The following is a 26,832-nucleotide window of genomic DNA, read 5'->3' as shown; positions in this document are numbered from 1 at the left end:
AGACCATGTGGCATAGACATTAACGTGGGGCCTCTGAAAGGTGTCTGCCACATGCTGCTCTTTTCCATGTAGAGGGCTCTACTCACAATACCACTGGGCAGAACCCACTGGCTTGGCTTCCTTAAGCCATAGGAACTTTTCTGGCTGTGACCCAAATAAACACCCAGATGTTCTGTACAGAACCAGCCCAAACACTTTAATAGCAGACGAAAAACTTGATGTAAAATTTGAAAGCGGGGAACAGGCAGTTAGTTAAGCATTGTTGAGCTTTGGTCTCCAATGTTTCTTCCTGGCTAAGCGTTTTCATGAGAAAGTTCTTTTGATAGTCTGTTGCTGTGGGTCCTGGGAGAGTGGAGGGATGTGTACAGGAGCTCACAGGAACTTGAGGGAATGCCGACATCAGCTCAGCTTCTCCAGCCACCAAAGCCCTGGACAGACCTACAGGAAGCGCAGAGAGACTGTCAGCTCCGGCTCTAGCTGCACTTGCTCTTGCTAAAGAAGTGCAGAGAGGATCAGCACACAAGCCTGGAGTTGGGCCTGGAGCCTTCAGCAGCAGGCAGCTGGAGATGCCACCACAGCCGGCAGTCCCAAACCCAACATCTGCTGCTAACCTGGCCCTTTAGCCCAGCTCTGCAAACGTAACAGCACATCACACAAGTCCATCAAGGTCGAGCCTTCCCCCACCCTGGGCCTTTTGACTGAGTTAAGTGAGGGCAGACCACAGGGCAGACAACTACTTACGAGTTAGATGATCCAAAGGTGAAGGCTGAAACACAGAAAGGAGGATGTCAGAGCCGAGAGCCGAGGGCCTCCCAGCTGCGCAGGCTCTGTCCTGCTTGGTCCCTGACAAGCCTTCCCCAGCCCTGCTTCTATAGGGTGACTGAGGGTAGTCAGCTCCTCCTCCCGAGCCACTGGGAGAAGCCTTAGCTCACTATTTTAGGTCCTCAACTCTGGCTGCAGGTAACGGTCTGTGCACTGCTGCCCTGCATCATCTTATGAGGATAACACATGTGGTTTTCTTTTATTGATAATCAATCTGATTCCTTTCCTTTTGAGAGCAGAGAGGCAGACACTCTAGGGCTGGCTCAGACGCAACACAGGGTTCTAAGCGTTTGTTAGCCAGTTCTGTATTTGTTAAAAAAAAGTCACAACTTTGCTGAGCTCTGTGTGAGGACAACACAGGACACATATATTTGCGCTCTGAAGATGCAGAGCACTGTACAGATACAAGACATGCGAGGGACCTCTACCCTGTCTTTGACTCCAAGGCCCTGTAAGGCTGCCATTATTTGTAGTTCTAAAATTTCAAGAGAAGGTGAACTCAGCAATTTCTTTGGATTTTTCAGAAATGGCACAATGTTGCTAGTCTACTTAACCAATGTTGCTTTTTTTTTTTCCCCCCACTTCAGCTTTTAAGATCCTGGGCTGAGTGGCCAGGAATAACTACTCCTCTGGGGGAGGAAAGAACACAGCTGTTTACCTCCTGTGCCTGATCCAAACCCAGCGAACCCACTGCTCGGGGTCCCGAAGCCTGAGGTCTGCTGAGACAAGGATCCGAAGGTGGGTGCGTTCTGACTGGCGAGGGTACCGAAGGACGTAGTGTTGCTGCTGCTCCCGAACCTGGGTGGGGTGAGAAAGGGACGGGGTTGGCATGGCCCTAGTCCTCATGCTGCCCACACCTTACTCCTGTCACCTATCTTGGATGTATCACACAGGAGCTGTAGTGACAAGCTTGGACCAAGCCAAAAGACTCAGAGGAAACCAGCTTCCAGCCCAGAGTAAGCCTTTACTGAGGCTCTGGGAAGGAAGACATCAGAAATGCAAGTGTGAGACCCACCCCAGTGGGGACCTGAGTTCTCAGCACTGACTAACCCCAGGTCCCTGAGGACAAACACAGTGCTTCTTGCTCTCCCCCGACACCTTCACTGAGAGCGACATTCTCATCTCTTCACCACCCGCGTGGCCTCATCCCTGCCAGTCCCCCCTCTGCCTTGGTTCCGCTGCTGCTGCTGCTTTGGGGACTCTATGTTGCCTAGGTTGGCCTCAAATACTCCTCCTGCTTCAGCCTCCTGAGGGCTTGTTTCACAAGCTAGGGCCGTGGAGTCTGGTGATTCTATTCCTTTTACTCTTTGCTGGGATGCGAGTCACCACAGTGTGGAAGATCAAGCTAAGGCTTCCTTAGGGCTCAGCATGTCTCCTACTGAGCTGAATGCCCAGCTCTCCACTCATCTCCCCTCCCCCCCCCCAAGACAGGGTTTCTCTGTGTAGCCCTGGCTCTCCTGGAACTCGTTCTGTAGACCAGGCTGGCCTCGAACTAGAAATCCGCCTGCCTCTGCCTCCCAAGTGCTGGGATTAAAGGCGTGTACCACCACTGTCTGGCTCTACTCACTTTCTAAGACTCTGTACGTGTGTGTGATGTTTTGTGGGTGGATGCAGGCATGCATGTGACACAGCGGGTAGTGGCGGTTAGAGGACAACCATAGAGAATACAGCCTTTCCTTCTATCATGGTTTGAGGCAGCAGCTTTCATGGTGAGCGCTTTTACATACTAAGCCTATCACTGGCCTATCTGCTTTAATGACTTGGTAAAGGGCCCTCTGCATATGAAGATAACTCATCATGTTTCCATTTCCTGTGTGTGAGGGGACACTTTCTAAGTTATTTCACGCAGAATTGTGTTTCATAAAAATCAATACAAGAAGCAATAGAGAAATGATATTTTCTCTCTCCTGCTACCTTACCTAGAACTTTCCTCATTCAACGGTTCTCCTTCCAGATTTGGTTGACCAAATGGGGTTGAAGATATAACCTAAAACATTTTGAGGGATTCAGTAGGGGGAGGGTCCCCAAGAGGTCAGGGAGAGAGGAGTTGGTGTTTCTTAGAAGGAGACATGACAGGCTAAAGGGAAGCCAGGCAGTCCGCAGCCCTCATACACCAGGTCCTCTCTCTCTGCACTGTTCCTAGGTGGTCCAGCTGTCCCTGTGCTCCTACCCTAGGGGTGATCGGCGATCTCTGTCAGGGTCAGAGGTAGGATGGCACCAGTGACCAGGCACACAATTGTTTTTCCAGAGATTGAATGTCTGTGCTGGTACATATTAGTAGCCCTAGAAAATGTGCCAGTCAGTCATGATTACTAAGATATTCCGGACTCTCCTCTAACCTCCCATGCGTGGATCAGCCTAAGTGTCATGCTTTGGAACCTAGCCACCTTTTTTTTTGTTTTGTTTGGTTTTTCGAGACAGGGTTTCTCTGTGTAGCCCTGGCTGTCCTGGAACTCACTCTGTTGACCAGGCTGGCCTCGAACTCAAGAGATCTGCCTGCCTCTGCCTCCCGAGTGCTGGGGTTCAAGACGTACACCACCACTGCCCGGCACCACCTTATTTTTACAGACAGGGTTTCACTGAGACCTGGGGCTGAGACTCAGTGTCTGGCAAGCACCAGAGACATGTCTCCTCAGTATGGGAACCCCAACCACATGCTGCCCTGATCAGCTTTTTATGTGGGTGCTGGGAATTGGACTCAGGTCTTCATGTTTTCGTGGTCTTTATTGACTGAACTATCGTCCCAATTATTTTTTTTTAAATTAATTTATTTCATATATGTGAGTACACTGTTGATCTCTTCAGACACACCAGAAGAGGGCATCAGATCCCATTACAGATGGTTGTAAGCCACCATGTGGTTGCTGGGGATTGAACTCAGGACCTCTGGAAGAACAGTCAGTGCTCTTAACTGCTGAGCCATCTCTCCAGCCCCCCCAGCTCTATTTTTAATTCCTTATTATTACTCTTTGGCATAGGGTCTTCCTATGTAACCCATGCTAGCTTCAGAGTCCACAACCCTCCTTCTTCAGCATCCTCAATAGGTGTCTGTTACCTATGTGGGGAAACTAACCCTGTTACGGTGGTGCTGGGCACTCACTTAGGACTGGGAGGGTGCCCAGTAAGCCCCTACCACGGAGCTACACTTACAACCCTGAAGAGACTTCTCTACTAGTATAGCAAACAGCTGCTTTCACGTAAGTTAACAAAACCTTAAGATTCCCAGTGCATACAGATGGGAGTCCATCCAGAACTGTGCAAAACACATGCTTAGAGCACTTCTCAACTCTCTCTTCTGGAAGTTCTCTTTAACTGTTGTTCTTGGAGTTTCCCAAGGAGAAATGACCAAGATACCTTAGCCTGCACAAGAAATCTAAGGCGTGCCTGTCCTCTTGCATGCTCTTCCTGAGCACTCTGTGGAGCCGAGTTTGTTAAGAACGTGCTCTCTTTCCAGGATAAAGTGGCTGCTGTCTCATGTCCGACACCCATGTTACTCTTCACCCTCAGATCTCTGTCCTGAGCTGAGAACTGAGGATGCGAGTGTGTCTGGGCCTACTTTAGGCATCAGCATCTCCTTCAGCTGAGGGCTCTGCAGACCTCAGCACAGATACTCAGCTGAGATGGTACAGTGCAGCAAAGGTTACTTCTTTCCTTGGAGTTCTGGCAATGAGACTAAAATTCTAGGGCCATTAGAAGAAACTCCACCTTCTTTTTGGTATCTTCATCTTTCATTAATTTTTATTTTATATACATTGTTGTTTTGCCTGCATGAACATCTGTATGAGGGTATCAGATCTTGGAGTTACAGACAATTGTGAGCTGCCATGTGGGTGCTAGGATTTGAACGCGATTCCCCGGGAAGATTGGTCAGTGCTCTTAACTGCTAAGCCATCTCTCCAGGCCCAGCCATGGGATTTTGTAATAAGGATGTGTGTAGGATGTGTATAGAGCAGCTGTTGATAGCTAAGAGAACAGCAGTCTTGAGTGGGGGTTGTCCAGTTGGTATCCTATGTTGTAGGAGTTGTTTGCTAAGGCTAACTGGGACCTCAAGAGAATAATTCTAACTCTTTCTTCAGCACTTTCTAATATAAGGACCACCTGAGAAACTGGCCTGGCTGCAGCTAAACCTGGTCCAGAGAACAGGGTATCGATGTCCTGCATGCTGCGCACTGACAGCCAGCAATGTTGTGGCCAATGATTTAAGAACCTGCTTACAATGTGCCTTGTCCTAGAGAAAAAGAAATCTAGCAACTTTTTTTTGTCTACTTAAAGGCAAGGCTGCCAGGTCACTGTGTGGTTTAGAGAATGTAAGAATGCCAGGCCCTGGTGCTTTGGGCTGCACAAATTTGTGGTTTTCCCAGGTCCCGTCTGCAGCTTACCCGAATCCTCCTGCGCTGGCAGCCGCAGTACCCTCTCCGAACACTTTGCCTCCCGTCGAGCCCAGAGGGCTTGTAAAGGCTGGGGCTGAACCGAATGCTGGCACCCCTCCAAACCCAGGGGATCCCCCAAAAGTAGGAGGGCTGCCAAACACTGGAGCAGCACCGAAGCCACCTGAGCAAAACAGAGGCAAACAGAACAGGGAGAAAGAAAAGGAGACAGGAAAGAAGGCATCAAGCAGCCAGAAACCAAATCAAAAGAGGAGAAAGGGAGATAGGATGTCAGTAATTCCAACACAAGAAGCCAAAAAGCACAACACCCCAACCTCAACCCCTCAGCCAAACTGCTTCCCCCACTAGGAGCAGAGGGTCTGTGGCACTAAGAGATCTGAACACCCAGTGCCTCCCTGAGGCAGGTGGAACGTAACTCAAGTCCTGTTGAGAACAAACCACCCTAACCTCTGCAGGTCCATCCCAGGTTACTTTCTAGCCCCATGATAGCTGCGACTCCTCATAGAAACCCTATCCCCAAAGCTTGTGTCTCAACCCAGCAGTAGCAGGGTGACAGGCTTTATTGTTTACTATCATACACAGCAGGTTCCTAGTTTCAGGGATACCCAGCTGATAAAATCGGAGGTTCAAAGCCCCTTCCCTGGCAGAACATATGAACTGGGTCACAACAGAAGCAGGGTGGTGCACGCTGGCACCCAGCCACATACCTTTTATTTATTTACAGGCAGGTGGCTGTGGGCCTATCACCAATGTCCCTGACTTGTGGCATGACTATAAAGTGCACTGACTCTCATTTTGGATGAAGGCTACAGCATACATGTGACCAGGTGTTAAGACAGCTGTGAGGATGGCCTAAGCGCCCAGATCATTACTCTAGGCCATTACAGGCAAGATGGAGACAACAGAACTGGGTCAGGTCCAGCACTAGGCAGCCTCCTCAGACTGTTCCTGAGGTATCCCCAAACCTCCGAGATTTGCTCTAGTTTTGAGGTTCAGAAGAGAAGGGTAGTGAGGGTATGCTGGGCTCAGATCAGAGGCAGGGCCATTACTGCTGACAGCAAATCTCCTGTCCAAGTGGCAGATCTGCTTTACCGTCCTCACACCCGCTCCTGCCACCGTGATCAGAAGATCAAATGTAGGGCACGAGTGCAGTCAGGCGAGCCGAAGCTGCTACTTGCAATTGAATTCTGTGTCTATCGTTCACAGGGTTGCACAGCTGAGGAGGTACTGCCGTGGCTCATGTTTGGGTTACCATTCTGTATTTTAAAACCTTGAGTGAAATTCCAGGCTGTGCTACAGAGACTGGTGGCTTACAAACATAAACAGAATGGAAAAAAAGTGCTAAAAAAACATTGTCCTTTAATTATTTAAACTGACTACAGATCTAGTTGCACTTTCTTCCTAGACAGACACCTCGTATTCAATATTGTTTAGACTTCTTGCTGGAATGTGAGCGAAAAATGAGAGGTTTTTATGACCCAGAAATTAACCTGGAGCTGGTAGGAGAGCCAGCAGACAGACAGACAGACAGACAGACAGACAGACAGGCAGGCAGGCAGGCAGGCGGCAGGCACACGTGCAAAAGCAAAACAATCTTGGTGTATAGCTAAATGAAAGAGAATGGTTGCTTTGGTCTTAGTTCTGGGGGTCAGGCGACTCCCTCCAATGAGAGCAGAAGCTCAGCTGCAGCTGAGTGACCTAGCAACCAAGAAGCAGGTTTGCTGGCCAGACACTCCGTTCTCTGGGCCTCCAGGGGCGGTGGCAGCTGCATCAGTGCAGCTCCCACCCTCTCCTGGCTAGCCTGGGCCCTTCCTCCAGTGGCATCAAGCTCTCAGATTACCTTCCCATCTAACTAATTAGCATGGGTAGGTGGCAGAGCTGGGATTGGAACCTCTCATGGCCCTGTCATGTGTCCTGCTTTCTAACTGACGAAGAAATGCCTGCAGACCCCAGGCTGGCTGGCAGTGAGGCCATGGCAAGTTCCGTCTCCCGTCCCTTCTGTGGTGGCCTCCAATAGTGTTAGCTCTGAGGCAGTGTTTACTGAAGGGAGGAGGAGCAGACACTAGTTTTCAAAGGCTCATCCAAAGGCTTTGCCTGAAACCGCTCTTACAGTGGGGGCGGACGCTGCCCCTTTGAGCTGGACGTCTGACTGATCCCCTCACAGGCCCCTGAGCGCACCTTCTCGCACTGAGTGCACCCGGCCTCCTGTCCAAGCCCTTCAATCCACCTTCAGGCCAGTGCTCCCTGAGCACGTGGGCAAGCTGAGTGCAGGGCAGACAGTCTCCTTTGTCTGCTCAGATTCCTGGGTCCCTGTCAGTCCTCATTCTGGATGCTCACCAAGTAGAAAAACCAGAATTAGGAAAACAAATGTCTAGGTGGGAGGTATATTTTTTTGTAAGACAGAAAACACATTCACCAGCTTCTCAATTCAAGTCCACCAGGACAATGTGGAACACAGAGCCACACCCCAGAACAGAAGAAGTAAAGGAAACATCAGGTGCCTAAAAAGATAGAAAGGCTCAGTGGTTAACAATGTAACGTTTCTCAAGTGTACATGCTGATTTGATTTCCATGTGTACATGTCATGAGCTGCGTGGGAGGCCACTGATCAGGAGCCACCCAGTTTGTTTTTTAAGAAAGGTTGCCAAGTGGCCATGCTTTCTGTCAGTACCACCAGCTCCAAACTTGTCCTTGTAATTAGAGCTAAAGGCTGAGGCCTTTTCATTTTAAAATTATTCTGTATGTATCCACCAAATGAAGCTGCAATGCCTATTTCTAGTACATTTTACCAAATTCTAGGGAAAAGATGCTAAGAACTAGCAACCTAGGACTCAGTTGTCAGTCCAAGGTCTTAGAAAGGAACACGGCACATATCTAGAAGCCACTCCACCTCAGGGTCACTTTCTAATCTGGGTCAGCCACTCCAAAATCAGTGTCAACTCCTCAGGCAGGGAACTATTCAGAAAAGGCCACCCATCCAAGGGCAAACAGTCTTGCCCACTCCCTGAGGACAGATTTCTAGAAGCTCCCTTTCCACAGCACCATCCTGGCCCCTCCCTTTCCACAGCACCATCCTGCCCCCTCCCAAAACTCTCACTCCAGTCTCCCACCAACAGGACCAGTATTGCAGGCAGTGACAGACCACAGACAGACAGGTGACAGAAATTAACAATGTGCTTCATGGAGTAGGAGAGATGGCTCAGTGGTTTAGAGCACCGACTGCTCTTCCGAAGGTCCTGAGTTCAAGTTCCAGCAACCACATAGTGGCTCACAACCATCTGTAATGAAATCTGATGCCCTCTTCTGGTGCATCTGAAGATGGCTACAGTGTACATAGATATAATAATAAATCTTTAAAAAAAAAAAGAACAGTATGCATTAATATGAAATGTGTTATATAATGTTTGTTTAACTTATGTGTACAAATGCTTGCCTTCATGTGTATCTGTGTACCGTGTGGATGCCTGGTGTTCATGGAGGTCAGAACATGGTGTTGGATCCCTTGGAACTAGAGTTACAGATAGTTGTGAGCTGCTACATGGGTGTGGGAATCGAACCTAGGTCCTGAAAGAGCAGCCATTGTTCCTTTTTTTTTTTTAAAATTAATTAATTAATTAATTAATTTTATTTTATGTATATGAGTACACTGTAGCTATACAGATGGTTGTGAGCCATCATGTGGTTGCTGGGAATTGAATTTAGAACCTCTGCTCACTCCGGTCAGCCCCTCTTGCTCAAGCCCAAAGATTTATTATTATAAATAAATACACTGTAGCTATCTTCAGACACACCAGAAGACGGCATCTGATCCTATTACAGATGGTTGTGAGCCACCATGTGGGTGCTGGGGATTGAACTCAGGACCTTTGGAAGAGCAGTCAGAGCTCTTAACCACTGAGCCATCTCTTTAGCCTGGTTTCTTTCTTTTTTTTAAAAAGCATGTCTTATGTATTAGAAATGCAGTAGATTCTCAATAAATACAAAAATACATTGGAGAACAAAGTAACTTCTTACTGTAATCCCAGTCCCTTGAGATAAGCACCCAAGGACGTTGCCTCCAAAGGGGTACCTTACATAAGCTCTCGAGTCAGTCACACATGCACACAGATAAGCATGGGTCACTTGTGGGTTACCTGTTTTATTTGGAGTGGAAAATCCAAAACCTTGGGATGCTACGCTCCCACCGCCAGAGCTGAATGTGCCAGCAGGCTTCTGTTCCCCGAAGGATGAACTTCCAAACCCTCCAAACGTCTTAGCTCCGCTGTTCCCAAACAGATTAGAGGGATCTAAAGGGAATAAGGACAGGTGTGAGGGAGCCTGAACAGGAAAAATTCAGATGACAGAAGGGAGTCAGATCAGCTGAGTCTCTAGACAGGACAATGGCACAGCCCAGCAGAGCTCCAGATGCTGAGTCTGAAATCACTGACACTCAGGTGCAGGTCTTCCTGGCACAGCTCTACAGGGAGAAAACTAAAGGGCAACAGAGGCCTCACAGCAGGGCTCCCAGAGGTCTTGGTCCATCCACCAAGGGTGACCAGTGCTTGCCTCCCGTGCTTAAACGTCTTTACAACAAAGCCAGATCACATCTCTCACATGTCAAACTACAAGACTCAAGAGTTAGAGCAGAGTCTGGTCCAGCATAGGGCGGCCAGCATGCTGGCTGCTGCTTGGGCTGTGCAGAGTCCTGCCACTGTTCTCTGACTGGTGGAGGAGAGAGGCGGGGTCAGGAATAACCCCTATGTCCTTACAGCGTTTGGATGACTATATTTTATTGAAATCTGTTTACGCTCATGACAAGGAAGGGAGAAGCTGCTATGGATAATGGTATGCACAGTTTATGTTTTTAAAGCTAGAAGTATTTTTAAAACGTCTTCACCATGAAGAAATGGTCAATGTTTCAAAAACATTTTTCCTTGGACATGTGCAGACACACACACACACAGACACACGTACACATACATACACACATACATACATACATGTCTATGTATGTATATACAGACATCACATGATACCCCATCTCCTACTATACAGTCTTCTCAGATTGTCTGTCTTGGTCATCTAGACTGAAATGAGCTCGGTCTCTATCCTATCATTGGTAGGAAGCTGCCAAAGATTTCTGCATCAGAACTGTGGCAAAAGAAAAGCAGCTTAAGAATATTTGACTTGAGATGGATTTCCCAACCATAACAAAGTTGGGCACGGTAACGGAGAAGGCCTATGTGAGAGGTGGGCAGGAAACCCACTGACTTCAGCCAGGAGAAGAGCAGTGCTCATGAGCACGGGATGCCAGAGTCACCAGGGAGCAAGGCAGTCACTGGAGACTGGAGAAGGATGCAGCTCAGCTCTTCCAGCTCCTGCCTCTCACTAGCCTGCATTTACTCAGTCCTAGGGTTTAACAAGATCCTGATCCCTTCACTAGGAAATCATAAAAAGCCATTAAGACCACCAGCTGTCTGGTATGGAGGCCGTTTAACAACCATCCATGGAGAGGAGAGTCAGGGGTGCTCACTCCCTCTGGGTCGACACTCTTTTCAGCTGACTTCAGACACTGAACGTGGGCACGGGCAGGGATGTGCAAGGTCAATTCCCATGGGCTAGTGCATACTAGCTCAGACTGACCTCTGGGAGAAGGTCAGCTGATGAGCAAAAGTCATGCTGCCAGAGATGGACTGGCGCAGATGGATGCTTAATGGGATATGACACATCTAAGCCATTAACAAACTGGCTGGTAAATAACACACATCTGGGATCCACATCAATTTCTAACCAGCATGACCAGTGATGATGCTGTGGGCTATGTTTAGCATGTTACATGTATGTGAGCTGAGTGTCACATCTGCTCTTTTCTCGCTTTTATAGCATTTGCTACAGAGTCTTTCCGTCTCGGGGACAGGTGGTCAGACTTTCCGTCACATCAGGGCTCAGCCCCTGCCTTTCATTCTTGCTTTACTTATCAGGACTCTGTTGTTCACCTGCAGAACAGTTTCTGCGAATACAATTTTTGAGATCCTTTCACTGTAGGTTCTAAACCCCTCCTGGCACAGCCTGATGACCTAGGAGGGAAGTACCTGGCCAAGCAATCCTGCCACGTTATTAGAGCAGAGACATCAGGACAACCAATCCTTGATCCATACAACCAGAAGAGCAAATCTGAGACAGAAAACATTTCTCTTCATGCCACAGGCCTTAATATGATGAAAACAGCTGAGAGATGCAGGCACTACACTCATTAATATGGACAGCTCAATACAGCACTTAAGTGGAAGCAGGTAAGGCAAGGATGGCAAGAATACAACTTGCCATCCACCCACAGCAGCAGTATACAGCATCTTCTACTTCCAACTGTGACAGACAGATCAACACACAACATGAGAAATCAGCTGGAGAAAAACGTGCTAGGAAATCCAGCTTCAGGGGAAATGGCAGCAGAGGTAAATGAGAGAACCACGCAGGTCCAAGCCCACACTAGGGTACTTCAGTGTCAGAGGAGTAAGGTGAGCGGGAGCCCTGTGTCTGTGTGGGGCTCAGGGCTGCTGTCTGTCACACTGCCTTCAGGCAACCTCAGGACAGAAAACAGAGTGAGCTTGGCCTTAGGAGAGGACTCATCTGTCCCCAAAGCTCTACTGTCCTTTCATAGGTAAGGAGGACTCCTTATTAAAATAACAATAACCACCAAAGTAGAGCAGTGTAGGTGCAGACCCTCTCTAGCGTCAGTCCTTCCTGCACTTGTATTTGAAGCTTTGATGTGAGAGGATGGGGGTGGAGCTGGGAAACTTCTCAACTCACGTGGGGCAGCTGTAGATCCAAAGCCCCCACTGGCTGAGCCAAATGGGTTTTTGTTGGCAGCATCCTGGCTGGGTTTTCCCCCAAGGCCGCTGAAGAAACCGCTCCCTCTTGTAGCATTTCCAGACCCAAATACGCTACCACTGGAAGTGGATGATTGCTGAAAAAAACAAATGGGGATGGGGAGGGGAATAGGAAGCAAGAAAGGATTAGAGATCATTGTAAAACTGCAGGCACAGCCTGGCTGGACAGCCCACAGCCAGGGCAGATGGGCAAAGAGAACTCTCATCATCTCTGGATGAGACACTTAGGAGAAGCTGATTCTGGAAGACTCCCTACAAATCTGAGGTTCTTCGGTTACTGCATTTAGAGTAGGTGGCAATGCTTATCTGCCATGTTGCCTGCACTGTCTGACTTAACACCAGCGGCAGGGAAACCAAGTATTACAGATTTACGAATCCACATTTGAGAATGGAGAAGCTCCAATGCCTTCACTAGTGTCAGGTGACGTCACGAGCAGTGACTAGTGATATACAGGCGTTTCTCTGCTCTGTGCACTTCTCATTCACAATGACTTGCCCAGTGCTGCTGAGAGTAGCCTAAATTAGCCCTGTTGCTGAAATGATGAGCACTGCTGAATTGCATCCGAGCACTCAGGATGCTGCTAACTCGGGGTACATGCTGACTCAGAGCTGCACAAGCTCCGGGCACTCTTTTTGCTTAGAAACCATCCTTTCAGAGACCAGCTTGTGGTTTGGGGGCTGCTCACATTAGTTAAGCTGACATTGGCTGATAAGACAGGATTTAGGAAAGGGCAGCAGTGCAGAGGAACAATGGGGGCTGCCAGCTGAGGGGCACAGTGGTGTGAGACAGAAACCTGCCCACTTCAAAATGGTGGGAAATAAACTGCTCCTGAGGGCTTGCCTGCGCATACCATGTACTAACATTAGAATGATACAGAGAAAGGAGCATGGCCCCTGTGCAAAGCTGACATACTCCTCTACAGCCTCTACAATGTGCAAAGATAAAAATGCAGAAAGGCCAGAGGTAGATGTGACCAAGCAGTGAGACTCCTGGACACCCAGGCCCCTAGCCTCCCACTCCTCCAGCAGCCACCGCAGCTCTGAAACAAAGGCAAGGCAGCACACTACCACTCTGAGTTCATGATATACAGAACCAAAGAATGCGATGGTTGATTAGAATGGTGAACTCTACCAACTGGTATGAGGTGATTTGCTATGAAACCCTTGGAATAAGTTTTGTTTACATCACATTTTATTCGTATCTCAGCAATTCATGATGTGAGTGATGTCTACACCCTTGCACATGTTAGCCAGTCAGGACTACTCCCCACCACCCAGAAACGAATGTTGTATGATGGGAAAAGTGGGTAAACACTCTCTCTGGAGAACACAACATGGAGTTTTATGTCTGTGTCAGTCACCCACACCGGCTGTCATTGCTTGCTTTCCATAGCTGGGCCCACTGAACTTGCATCTACCTGAACGCTGATAAATACTCTACTGCTAATCCACTAACTTAATCAAGCCTTGAAACTTTTTTAGACCACACAGGTCCTAATCTAAACTGTGATCCTCCTGCCTCAGGCTCTTGAGTAGATACCATTATAGGCCTGAACATTATTTTTAATTTTTATTTTCTTCCCTTTGAACATAAACATCTTAAAGGGTATTTCATTTATATGTGTGTGTGTGTGTGTGTGCACCACATATGGAGGTCACCGAACACGTCTTGAGAATATGTTCGCTCCTACTATGTAGATCCCAGGGATTAAACTCAGGTCATCAGGTTGGCAGTGAGCACTTTTATCTTTGGAACCATTTTTTTTTCTCCTCCCGACAGGGTTTCTTTATGACATTTCTCTTGTAACTTGGTACCTATGTGCAAACATTTCTCTAAAGAACAATTCTAGGTAGTTCCTTTACCAGATGATATCAAACTATTGTCTAAGCTTGGTGACCCATTTATGCTCCTATTAGGAGCATGTGTGTGTCCTGAAACATACTGTATATTTATCTGTGTGTGAAACTAGGCACTGGTGGTGAGCTTCTCTGCTTTACTCCACTTGCAGAGACAGGGTCCCGCTGAACTTGGACTTACTCACTGCCTAGCCGGGAAGCCCTGGAGATCGTCTTGTCTGTCTGTCTCTCAGAAGCAGGAAACCACTCTTGGCTACTCATGTCTAACAAGCACATCAGCTGCCCAGTGTATTCCTCCGGCCTTCTGACGTTTGCAGTATTATGTATGGTATGTATGTCTGGTATCTATGTCTGGGCTGTAAATTGCATTACTAATCACGCTGACCATCTTTATGCCTACTGGTTATCTATCCTTTAGTAGTTTTTTAAAATTACATTTATTTTTATGTGTCATGACAAGCTTGTGCAGATGAGAGGACAAACTTAATGAAATCAATTCTCTGGTTCTACCATGTTGGTTCCAAAGATCGATCCTGAGGTCATTAGCTTTGACAAGAAGTGCCTTTACCCTGCTGGGACTCTATTTTTTTTTCTTTCTGTGATGTTATTGATTTATTTATTTTTGGTTTAGGACAGATCTCACTATATAAAAGCTGGTTCAAATTCAATTATGTAACACAACCTGGTTTCAAACTTGCAGTGATTCTCCTGTATCTATTTCCTGAGTTTTGGGATTATAGGTGATGTGCTGTCATGTCTAGTCTACTTTCTTTTTTTATATTATGGTAAAATAAAACATAAAAATTACCAATTCAGCTCTTCTCCACTTCTTGTGTATGTGTGTGCACGAGCTCACACATGTGCATGCTGCACACCATACATGTATATAATGTATGGACAATCTGCTTCCATCTCTTGATTCGTGGGGCTCAAACTTAGGTCATAAGCTCCTTCTACCACTGAGCTACCTTGCAAGTCCCATTTCAGTTTTAAAATTAAAATTAAATTCTGAGATAATATATTTCTGCTATGTAGTCCAAATTGACTTTGAACTGTGTGGTGATCTTCCTGGTCTGGCCCCGAGTTCTGGCCTACAGTCCCAAGCAGCGACAGTGCTGGACAACAGCTGTCTTCTTGTCTAGCTGTCACTGACCTATTTTCTTCTTTTTCTTTTTTATGTTTATAGTGTGCGTGCACATATGTGAGCATGCCCTTGCACCCACCAAGTCCTCACACCAGCCCTAATCTTTTTGTTAAGGTCAAACTTTCCATATGAAAAGCTTACTGAATGCTGACAAATGCTGGGTGCTGTGATGTCAGTGCTCTGACAGCTCACACTCCCAGTGCTTCGTGGAACTCCTGCCATTCCTCTGAAAGTGAGCAGTGTCAGTACTGCTGTGCTCTCAGGGGAGCCTTCCTGGCCTAGTTACCCTGAGGGTAAACACAGTAGTGGCGGGCTTCCCTCTCCAGACATCAGCACCAGCTTGGCTCAGGCATCTATTTTGTTGTGAGGAGCAGTACATTGTACTTTCTGCTCTGTCACTCTTCCTCTCCCTCTTTCTTTTCTCTCTCCCTCCCTCCCTCTCCCTCTCTGACAGGGCTTCTTTGTGTAGCCCTGGCTGTCCTGGAACTCACTTTGTAGACCAGGCTGGCTGACTCAGAAATCCACCTGCCTCTGCCTCCCGAGCGCTGGGATTAAACCAGATCACAGATTTGCTACCGGAAAGGGACCACCATCTTTGCTAACCCAAAAAATTTCCAGGGAAAGACTTTTGGGTTCTGAAAGCTGTGGTCAAGCCTGACAGTAGTTGACGGCTGTCACTGGAAGCTCATGAGCAGAAAAGTCTTTTCTCAGAAAAGATGGGCACCTGGTAAGTGCAGTGTAGAAGCTGCCTCCAGAGACTGGGGGTGGGGGATGGGCTGAGGAGGGATTTTCTGATGGGTTTGATAAGACCTGGGGCTGTGCAGGGACACTTAGGGACCTGGGTGTCCAGAAATGATCAACACAGCTTTGGAGAAGACGACCTGCTCTTGGCATGAGACCATCCGGTACCTTCCTGATTCACCACTCGGGAATGACCGAGGGCAGGAAAACTGCACACCCAAGGCTGGACCCTCCTAGCAGTCCCTAGGCTCAATCCCACGGGACTGAGTCAAGGATACTGCGTGCAAGGAAGCCATAGAGGGAACTCAAGCGGGGTCCTCCAGGACTTTAGACAGAACAGAAAAGGACTTTGACTGGTAGCCAAGGGTGTCAGGCAGCAGGCCAAAAAGAAGAGGGACCCTGCAAGGCTAACATGGCCTCCTGGAGGGGCCTAGGGACATCTGCAACACAGACAGTATGCTCTAATCACCCGTTCAGATGAGCAAGGCTGAATAGGTCCTGAAGAGTTGAGACCACAGTAGGCAGGGAGGTTATAGATGACCCGATTCTGTGCATCTTCAGGTACACATCTTTGTAGACTCTGAATTTCTACAATAAGCATGTTTAATATTTAGGGAAAAAAAATGAACACTATACGGTAGCAGCACCGTTGTTGATGTGAATGAGCTGCCCAGCAGAGAGGAGGGCACAGGCGTGTCCAGGCCCTCTGGGGCAAGCACCAGGGCTGAGACACACTGGAGGGAGCAGAGCCCAGTCAGTCTCTTTCTTCTGGTTTTCTGGAAGCTCAGAAAGACTCTAGTGTCCAGCTCTCCCCTGCTGAATGAAATACAAGCCAAGAAGACAAGTTTGTGTTGGGGGTGTAGTTGGTGGAGGAGCAGTTGCCTGGCATGCACAAGGCCCTAGGTTTGATCACTAGCTCTGAAAGTAAACAGATAAAACAAATGGCTGGAGAGATGGCGCCTCAGTTCAAAGTGTTGGCTACACAGCAGACTCCAGAGCATCCTAGCTGAATCCCTATCTCGGGGGTGGGAGGAAAACATTTAAACCATTTCTTTCTGACCAGGCAATGGTGGCACGGAACTTTAATCTCAGCACTCAGTGGGGACGGGGCGGGGGGCAGAGGCAGGCCAATCTCTGAGTTCTAGGAGAGCCAGGACTACACAGAGAGACCCTGTCATGGGAAAAAAAAAGGTATAGAAGCCTTTAATTCCAACACTTGGGAGGCAGAGGCAGTAGAATCTTTGTGAGTTAGAGTCCACCAGTCTACCCAGAAAGTTCTCAGGACAACAAGGGCTACACAGTGAGACCCTGTCTCAAAAAAAAAAAAAAAAAAAGTTTAAAAATTATTTCTCAGAGCTGGAGGGATGGCTTAGCAGTTAAGAGCACATACTGCTCTTGTAGAAGGCCTGGGGTTGGTTCCCAGCACACAGGTGGTGACTTACAACCATCTGTAACTCCAGTTCCAGGGGATCTGCTGTCCTCTGTACCTTCACTGTTACTGAACATACACGGTGCATACATATACACACACACTCACACAAATACAACATGTTTGTGCATAGGAGTGTTCTGCCTGTATCACGTGTGCCTGATGCCCATGGAGGCCAGAAGAGAACATTGTACAGCTCCTTCTCCCCCACCCCACTCCAAACTGTTTAAGTAAAACAAACCTGAAAGCTTATCTGATGGTGACATTATGGAGTCCCCTGCAGAAGCCCTGTGTCTCTGTGTGGCACATGTATGCCTATGTGCTTGTGGCAGCTGAGGTTGGCACTAAGTGTCTTCATCAACAATCCTTCACTGTATTTCCAGAAACAGGGTAGCCATGTCTCCTCCCCGCTCCCCGGAGCTGGCCTCATCCACTAGGGCTAACTTGTTAAGAGCTGCAGAGATGGCTCAGTGGGTAAGAGCACCCGACTGCTCTTCCAAAGGTGCAGAGTTCAAATCCCAGCAACCAGTGGACACGAGGTAAACACAAGGTGGACATGGGCTGGACATGAGGTGGACACAAGGTGGGGGTGGACATGAGGTGGACATGGGGTGGGAGTGGACAACAGGGTGGACACGAGATGGGGTGGACACGACATGAAGTGGACACAACACAAGGTGGACACGGGGTGGACATGTGATGGGGTGGACACAGGGTGGACATGACATGAAATGGACACGGGGTGGACACATGAAGTGAACATGGGGTGGACATGAGATGTGGGTGGACACGAACACGAGGTAGACATGGGGTGGACACAGGGTGGACACGAGATGGGGTGGGCACGAGATGGGGGTGGACACGGGGTGGACACGAGATGTGGGTGGACACAAGGGCGGACACGAGATGGATCCAGGTATGGTAGTGCATGCCTTTAATGCCAGCATTTAACTGAGGATCTCTGAGTTTGAGGCCATCCTGGTACAGAGTGAGTTCCAGGATAGCCAGGGCTACACAGAGAAATCCTGTCTGGAAAGAATCCAAAAAAGAAAAAGAAAAAAAAAAAAAGGAACTGTATGTAGTTGTTTGCCAGCCTGGACCCTGAGCATAAACTAAACATTGGGAAAAAACTAGACAGATGCCCACACAAAGAGAGACAATTGTATATCTTACCTGGCCAAAGACTGATCCACCAGTATTGGCTGCTTGGCCAAACACAGAACCAGTATTACTAGACCCGAAACCTGTAAGACAAAAGACAAATATTAAATTTGGAGAAATCTTTTTTTTCAAGAATTATTTATATATTACCCATGAGTTTACCATTACAGATAGTTGTGAGCCACCATGTGGTTGCTGAGAATTGAACTCAGAACCTTTGGAAGAGCAGTCAGTGCTCTTAACTGGTGAGCCATCTCTCTAACCCTGAGAAATCTTTTTTAAACATCAAAATTAAACCCAAACCCAAACCAAATCAAAACACCCTCAGCCTTTAGATGTGTTATGAACGTCACTGGGTGTAGAAGCCATCACTGGCCTTCTCCAGGGTATTTATCCTACACGCTCCAGTACTAACCTGCCTATTTATGCAGCCATGGCATGAATATATGGAAGTAACCTATCACTTTCTGCTTAGAGGCCTGCTCCACAGGAGAGAATTCATTCCTGGCACTGTAAACAAACTGGTCAAAAGCCGAGGCTGACAAGGTCCTACACTGGCAGGAATATGCTATTATTGTTGTTCTGCTAAATAGACAAGCCCAATTTCTTTCTGAATACTTGTACTTATCCCCATAGACTAACACTGCTCTCAGTCTTAGTCAGAGCAGCTTTTTGTAGTGGGCAGTTGGTTAATGAAGAGATTGCTAACTGTGCTGAGACTAAGAGACTGTCAGGTGTCTTACCCCAAGTTGGACTAAAGGCTCCCAGAACACTGTGGCAGACAGAGCAAGAAGTATAAAGAATTGAAGAGCATGCCCACCGGAAGGAAGAAGTTAAAGTGTTTTCTAAACACGGCATGAGTGTTGTGCTCGCGTACTCACAGCAGGAATGACTGCCTGCCTGCTAACAGCCCAGGATGGAGGGGGAGGAACTCATGAGGCCCTATGGTTAGTTGAGGACCTACTGGTAGTTAATGGCTACTGGAGGAGGGGAGTCATTTTTCTTCAGAAGTGTATTTATGGGTACGTTATTTGTGATCCAGTAAGAAATCCCATACTTGTGCTCATAAAAGCTAATGAAACTGTTAAAAAAAACTGTCATTAAAAAAAAGAAAAGAAACAGACAGCAGGAGGAGGTTGTTAGAAAGAAGGGCTCCAGAGAGGAGGAGAAGACAGGACCTGGAGATGTGTGTGATTCTGATCAAAATACATTATATACATGCATGCAAACACACACAAAAATGTCAATAAATATATTAACAATTTAAAAAAAATGCTTCCCCACTGAGTTAATGGGGAAAATTCAATGTAAACACAGCTGTTCCTTGGTATCCGTAAGTTCTAGATCCCTGATAATACCCAGATATAAAATCTGAGGATGTAGCAGTCCCTTGCATGACATGGCATGCTGTGGTGTTTGAGCCCATGTGTCCAGGCTCCCACATATCTTCCATCACCTTGGGATGATTTATGGTACACTGAAGAGATTGTGTCAACTACCTGCTACTCTGTCCTGCTGAAGGATAATGGCAAGAAAAAGTGTATATGGTCAGCACAGATCTTTCCTAGTTATTTCAATCCATGGAGGGCCACATCTGCAGGTACAGAGCCCATACATGTGGAGGGCCAATTGCAAGGCCCTTGCCTCACTGTTAGCATTCTAAAGTAATATAAATTACAAAGTCCCTAGGATTGAAGTCTTCTCTCTTACCAGGTCAGGTGGTGGGAACTGGCAGGGTGGCACACCTTCACGATCTCACTGCCTGTGACCTACACTAGCTATCTTTCTATCTACATACACTCAAGTACTGGATTCCACTAGAGTGGAGTCTCTTCTGCCAGGTACACCGGGAGTGAGGCAAGTGATGCAGGCCTGTAACTCAGGGGTGGTGGTGGTGGAGTTTCCTGCTCATTTCTGGAGCTGATTAGACGGGTGAGAACAGACAACTGGAGGTTGGCCCCAGGATCCAACCAAGCACTCCTGTTTAAACAAGACCCTTGGGAGGTTCCAAATTTGGTGATTGAGCTCACTGATGTTTGTACACACTTTTAAAAGTCCTGTCCTTGATGCTCAGGACAAGTAGTGGCAAGATTTTATTCTCCTTTAAGTTTTAGGCCTTCTCCCTGCCCATTAAATGCCCATCACCCAGATGGGCCACATGCTTCCACAGCCTCAGGGCACAGGACGGAGACCAGGTGGTGGTGGGGTGGGATGGTGGTGCTCTGAGTTGTTTTGGTAAGAATTTAACACTCATTAAAAGAAGGGAAACATTTCCTTTTAACAAATACAAGTTGTTTCAAATAAACCACCACCAAAAAAGAGTCAGCAATTATGTGCAATCCTGCCTACCAAGAAACCATTATTTTTTTGTTTCTTCTGGAGCCTAACTGCTAAAGAATTACCACTTTTCTTTGTGTTGTTGTTTTCTGTGTAGGGTTTCTCTGTGTAACTGGCTGTCCTGGTACTCCATTTGTAGACTAGGCTGGCCTTGAACTACCTGAGATGATCCTGCCTCTCGGGTGCTAGGATTAAAGGTGTGCACCACCACTGCCTGGCAGGAATTACCTTTCATAAGAGAACCACCAGAAAGCCAAAACTGGAACACCTCTCCACATTACCATGCCTGCTGGGAACTTTTAGAAGTAAAAGTCGATGCTAAGATTGGATACAGAATGAAGCATCCAGTTTTCTCTTCAAAAATAGTACAATGTGTGCATTTTGTATATGTGTAATTGCTATTCAAAGAAGCAACATGCCTGCTTCCCACAAGGAAGATGGCATCAAAAGAAATAAAAATTATCCACAGAGCAATTAACTAAATGGGGAGACCTGTATCCTCTCCACTCTATCACCTGTACCATCTACTATGAGGTCAGGCTACATGAGTATGACAGTTTTAAGGCCTCTAAATTAAAACAAAACATTGTAATTAAGAGTTAAATTACGGGCTGGAGAGGTGGCTCAGCAGTTAAGAACAGACTGCTCTTCCAGAGGTCCTGAGTTCGATTCCCAGCAACCACAGGGTGGCTCACAACCATCTGTAATGAGATCTGACGCCCTCTTCCAGTGTGTCTGAAGACATCTAAGTGTACTTACACTTAATAAATATTTAAAAAAAAAATTAAATTACTTGCTGTGGCCTTAAACAAACATGTGTAGTTTTTAACCTGTGAAATTGGTAGTCTTGTGGTCAGCAAAGTAGAGAGCTTGCTGAGGAAGAGAATCGGAGCAATACTGAGCCACAGGGCACAGCCAATCGGGACAAAGCAGGTCTTGCCATGTGGGCACCAAGTGCCCTCCTTCATCTTGGATATTAAGTTTTTGAAACAGGATTTCATATAGCCTGGGATGGCTTTGAATGTATTATGTACCCAAGAGCCTTGAACTCCTGATCCTCCTGCCTCTACTACAGTATCTAGCTCTTCTCTTTTAATTATAAGAACAGTGGAGGCTTGTTATGTTTTAAATAACACAGAAGAGTACAAAGTCAAAATGGTCTGCAGATTCTTACCGGAGGCTTGACAAAAGCTAAACCCTGAAGGTGCTGCTGTAGAGGTAGTGGCCGAGGTGCCACCAAACACAGAGCTTCCCTGCCCAAAGCCAGGGCTCTGACCAAAAGCAGGAGGGTTGTTTTGGCCAAACAGCGTCCCTCCTGTATTGGTAGAAGCCTGTCCAAATGAGAAGGAACCGGGGCTGCTGGTACTCGAGGTAGCTCCAAAGACATTTGCGCTGGTGGATGCGGGGGTAGAGGAGACAGACTGGCCAAAAGCAGGCACGGAGCTGAACCCAGGCTGGCTGAAGGAGAAGCCACTCGCAGGGCTGCTTGTTGCTTGCCCAAAGGCTGGGGACTGCCCAAATGCTGTCTGTCCGAACACTCCAGGAGCTGAAGCTCCAAAGGCAGGGCTGCCAAACCCTGAACTGCTGGCCTGTGGTGTGGCAGTGGCTGTGCTGGTTATGCTGGCTGCCACTTGCCCAAACACAGGGGTGGCAGAGGGCGCAGTGGCTGTGTTACTGGAGAGCTGGCTGAACGCTGAGCTAGAACTGGCAGCAGGTGGCTGTGTAAAGACTGAGGAGCCAGAAGTGGCAGCTCCAAATACAGCTGTCTCTGTGGCAGAAGTTGGGGTACTGCTGGAGACAGTGGAGGTGCTAGGGGTACCCGATGCTTCAGTGGCTGCTGAGCCTGCTCCTGGGAGAACAGCTGCTGCCACAGCAGCCTGTCCAGGCCCTGCAAAGGTGGACGCAGGAGACACTGCCTCTATCTTGCTGTCAGGGCCCCCTGGAGCTACTGGCGAAGACTCTGTGGCTGCCACAAAGCTGTCAGAAGATGCTGGTCTGCTGGGGCTGCTGTCTGTGGCTTGCACAGGAACAGGTTCTTTTTTGGAAGGGTCAGAAGTTTGCAGAGGTGCCTGGGGAGTCTGGGCTGACTGTGGCTGTACTGGAAGTGAGGGTGTTGTTGCTGAAACCTCACTGTTGTCTGACTTGTCAGGCACAGCTGGTGGTGTGGCCTCCTCTGTGCTCTTACCAGATGACACAGGCAGGGAAGAAGCTGATGGTGAACTCAGGAGGCCACCAAATGACAAAGTAGGGAAAGATGCTGGAAGGGAAGGGGCAAGTGAGGTCGATGTTGGGGTAGCTGATGATGCTGTACTACTAGTCTGTGGATTTCCAAATGAGAAACTAGCTTTGCTACTAGCCAAAGAAGCCCCACCAAAACTGATGAACCCGGAAGGTCCAGCATTGGTAAGGGGCACACTGCCAAATACAGTTGCCGAGGAACTGCTAGTGCTCACATTCAGAGCTGAGGCTGGTGCTGCTGGGGCCGGGCTCACAGAGGACGTCACAGTGGGCTCCACCGGCTTCCCTAACACTGAAGTACTAGGAAAATTAAACCCCGAGGGCTTGGCTGGCTGGGCTCCAGCTAGGTTCGTGGAGGAGGCCTTACTAACGGGCTTAGTAGAATCCTCAGATTGGCCAACACGCAGTCCCGAGAAGCTCCCTAGCGTCTCTCCAGCTAGAGAACTTGGGAACAGAAGCTCTCCTAACTTGGAGGGTGGAGTTTCCAATTTGCTAGAAGCAGAGGACACAGTAGTTTCAGAAGGAGCTGCAGGTTTGCTGCTGGATGGAGCAGAGTCTTCCAGAGAGGCCGCTGTTATAGAAGTGCTGGGCGTAGATGTCACTCCTGTGGCAGGGGAGTTCCCAGGAATGGTCTCAGAGAAAGGTTTGCCTCCCCCACCAAATGAGAACGCCTCAAGCTGAGCTGATTCTTTAGTGGGGGGTGCTGCCCCTAGCAAGAAAAAGAAACCAGGAAAAAATGGATTTAGCAAAATAGAATTCATCATATTCCTACTGATTGCCCTTCTAAGGCAATCTTTCTCTTCAGGCTGGGCCTGGTTCTAAGGCAGGGCTCTTGAGAAAGGGCAGGATGACCGCTTGTTCTGCACAGGAACATCAGCACTGCCAGAGTCAGCTCTCAAGTGGGAAGGAATGAAGATTCTGCTATGATCACCACATCACAACAAACACGTGACATCTAGGACACATGAAATGGACACATTGTCCTCAAAGAGACTGCTCTCAACACAGTGCCCTGGATAATGGGTTCCCTCCTACTCTTGGTATCAGCTAATGTATGAGTAATCCTCATAGCCCGATTGGACCCAGACTGGAAGCTCTTCACTGTTTAAGGTCAGAGTGTCAACCCACAGATACTAATTTTTATTGCAATTAATCTGTTTAGTAGGGTCCTGCTGAGGATGGCATTATATTATTGGTGATGTCGTTTATGGTTTTTGTGTTGTTATCCATTACTGTACTGATTCAGAGTTGATATAGGATTACTACTGCATCTCATCCTGACTTTTATTTCCCTAAGATCTGCTTCTCAAAGTAACGGTGACACCATGTCTCATAATAAAATTTTGAAAAGAGATTTGTTAAATACAAAGCATTGGGTTCTATTCCCAGCACACACTAGAAAAGTTTGTTGATTGAAAAACTAAAGATGACTGATGTCTTATTTATCACATGTATAGTCCAAAAATACACTAAAGAAGAGCAGACAAACTACAAAGCACGGCAAAGCCATGGGAGAGAACTGTGAGCCCTGGACAGGGAGGATCTTGGTTATGCCTGGCGAGTGTTCCAGAGCTGCACTCCATCTTCCAGGCCCTTTCTACTTTTTATTTAGAGGAAGTGCAGTGCTAAGTTGCCCAGGCTGGCCTTGACCAACTCTTTAGCCTAGACAGGCTTTAAATTTGAGAGCTTCCTATCTCAGCTTCTATGTAGCCGAGACTCTAAGCCTGAGTCAGCAGATCCAGCAAAGGTGACAGAAGACATGAGGTTACATGAGAACTCGCTAAACACAAAACCCTGCAAAGGAAATGCAACAGAGCTGCAGCGGCTGCTGAGGAGTGATTCAAACTCCATCATACAGTTTATATCTCAAAATCTCCTAATTAAGAACACGTCATGGTAAAGGCTTCCTTTTGAATAAAATAAAAATAGATTTCATTACATAGAGAGCTTGGAGGAACGTGACAATGCTGTTGTCTTTTGGGTGGGTCTGGTTCCTAGCACAGGTATGTGTACCAGTGTTGAGGACCAGGTTTGATCTTTTACTTCCATAGTACTATGCCCACCTCTTTTTGGGACCAAGTTTGCATGTTAACATTAGAATGTTACAGCAAATGAGACTTTGAGAAGCAAGTCTTTTCCCTCTTTATAGTTATGTAAACAGATCTCCTTCACAACAAGTTCTTTAAAAAAAATATTTCATTAAAATATTTTATTTGTGTGCATGTTTGCATCTCACAGACAATGTGCAGGCAGAGGGCAACTGTCAGGGTCAGCTCTCCCCTACCATGTGGGTCCCATGAATGACACTGAGATGCTTGGTCTGGCCCAGGTGTTGAGCCTGTTCAGCAGCCCCACATCAAGCTCTGGGTTACACACTCTGCTACTACCCTGCTGCTATGAACTCAAGCCAGGGTGTCCTGTGTGCTGGAAGGTGCCCTGCGCCAAGCCGCTCTCAGCCCTCCAACGTGTCCCTGATGTACATCATCACTACCAACCTGACTGTACCAACTGAAGAAGAGCCACAAGTCACAACGAAAGCACACATTCATGTGCAGCACTTCTCCCATGAGGGGAACACAAGAGAACACTATGCAACGTGGGGACTGTACCTGGTGTGGCAGTGAAACTAGAAGATGGGGTTGGTGTGATTGTCCCAAAAGTAAAGGTCCTGAGGAGTGGAAAAAGAAGTTAAAATGGAACAAACTTAACACAGCATCAGCTTTTAAATATTCCTCCTTATAATTCATTCATACAACATGTCCTGGAAGAATTTACAACTAGTGATTAGCACTTGGGAGGCAGAGGCAGGGGGATTTCTGAGTTTGAGGCCAGCTTGGACTACAGAATGAATTCCAGGACAGCCAGGACTACACAGAGAAACCCTGTCTCAGAAAAACCAAAACATAAAAGAAAAAAGAAAACACCTGTTGTGTACACCCGATGACCTACAGAAGGGAACAAACTTTCTCTGCCAGAGGACAAGAGGCTTAGGCTTAAAAACAGTAGCTGCGATAACCCTGACCACAAAGGACAAACAGCTAAAGCACTGTCTGCAGATGGGTTGGCACAGCTGAGAGAGCTCAGGACTTGCATGGATCTGGCTGATAGTGACTTAGCACTGACCCAGGGGAGGCGAATGAGAAAGGCTTGTTGAGTTGTCCTGCAGCAGATGGAGTCGAGGTCACAGCGGACTCTGTCTTGGCTGCCCCTGGACCTGAAATGGACAAAATAAGGACATTCCAAAAGTCAGTTAGGAGCGCTATTCTGTAATTCCCTACAGCCCAGACGGTGTGCTGTTGCTCAGAGCCACAGCCCCAGTTTTTGGGACCTCCAGTGTATCCTGTGACAAGTCTTAAGCTGAGGGAAGCTGGCCTGTCACCTCCTTGTGTTCAAGGTCTCTTAGTCTTGCTCTTTGGCTCTATCAAGGCATGACACACTCTCCTTTCCAGAAAAGTCAGCAAAACAATCTCTGTGCAGCCTAAGTCCAGAGCTGAGGGTATAATCCTCTACACCGCCTGAGTGGCAAATGCTTTCTACATACACAGGGACAAAATCCCAAGATAAGCAAGCTGATACAGTGAGCATTTCTAAGCAATAGCCTCAGAGTTATCTATACATTTCTGCTTTTTCCATAGGTTTTACTTTTTCTTGAAATTCAGAAAATACCACCTTTCTTTCCTTCCTTCCTTCCTTCCTTCCTTCCTTCCTTCCTTCCTTCCTTCCTTCCTTCCTTCCTTCCTTCCTTCTTTCTTAACCCACAGAGGTAACAGACACTTGCTACACGTGATCACTCTAGAAACAGACACTAAGCGGACACTGACTACCAGCCCAAGTTAAGCTTCACTC

General features: G+C 47.5%; 1 protein-coding gene across 1 annotated transcript in view; it reads right to left on the bottom strand.

The window, feature by feature from the left end:
• Window positions 1-26,832, bottom strand: part of Nup214 (nucleoporin 214) — an 84,779-nt gene continuing 57,947 nt past the window's right edge. Inside the window, exons 27-36 of the mRNA XM_021193519.2 lie at window positions 26,110-26,200; window positions 25,596-25,654; window positions 21,923-23,695; window positions 18,424-18,494; window positions 12,000-12,156; window positions 9,344-9,496; window positions 5,202-5,373; window positions 1,481-1,620; window positions 742-766; window positions 1-438 (exon numbers count right to left, since the gene is read on the bottom strand). Of these exons, the coding sequence (XP_021049178.1) occupies window positions 405-438; window positions 742-766; window positions 1,481-1,620; window positions 5,202-5,373; window positions 9,344-9,496; window positions 12,000-12,156; window positions 18,424-18,494; window positions 21,923-23,695; window positions 25,596-25,654; window positions 26,110-26,200 (2,675 nt within the window). The 3' untranslated portion in view covers window positions 1-404. The remainder of the gene's footprint in view (window positions 439-741; window positions 767-1,480; window positions 1,621-5,201; window positions 5,374-9,343; window positions 9,497-11,999; window positions 12,157-18,423; window positions 18,495-21,922; window positions 23,696-25,595; window positions 25,655-26,109; window positions 26,201-26,832) is intronic.

The sequence above is a fragment of the Mus pahari genome, chromosome 3 (genome assembly GCF_900095145.1).
Source record: "Mus pahari chromosome 3, PAHARI_EIJ_v1.1, whole genome shotgun sequence".
Taxonomy (NCBI): Eukaryota; Metazoa; Chordata; class Mammalia; order Rodentia; family Muridae; genus Mus; species Mus pahari.
The sequence above is the reverse complement of the archived record's forward strand: the minus strand, read 5'-3'. Positions and strand labels throughout refer to the sequence as shown.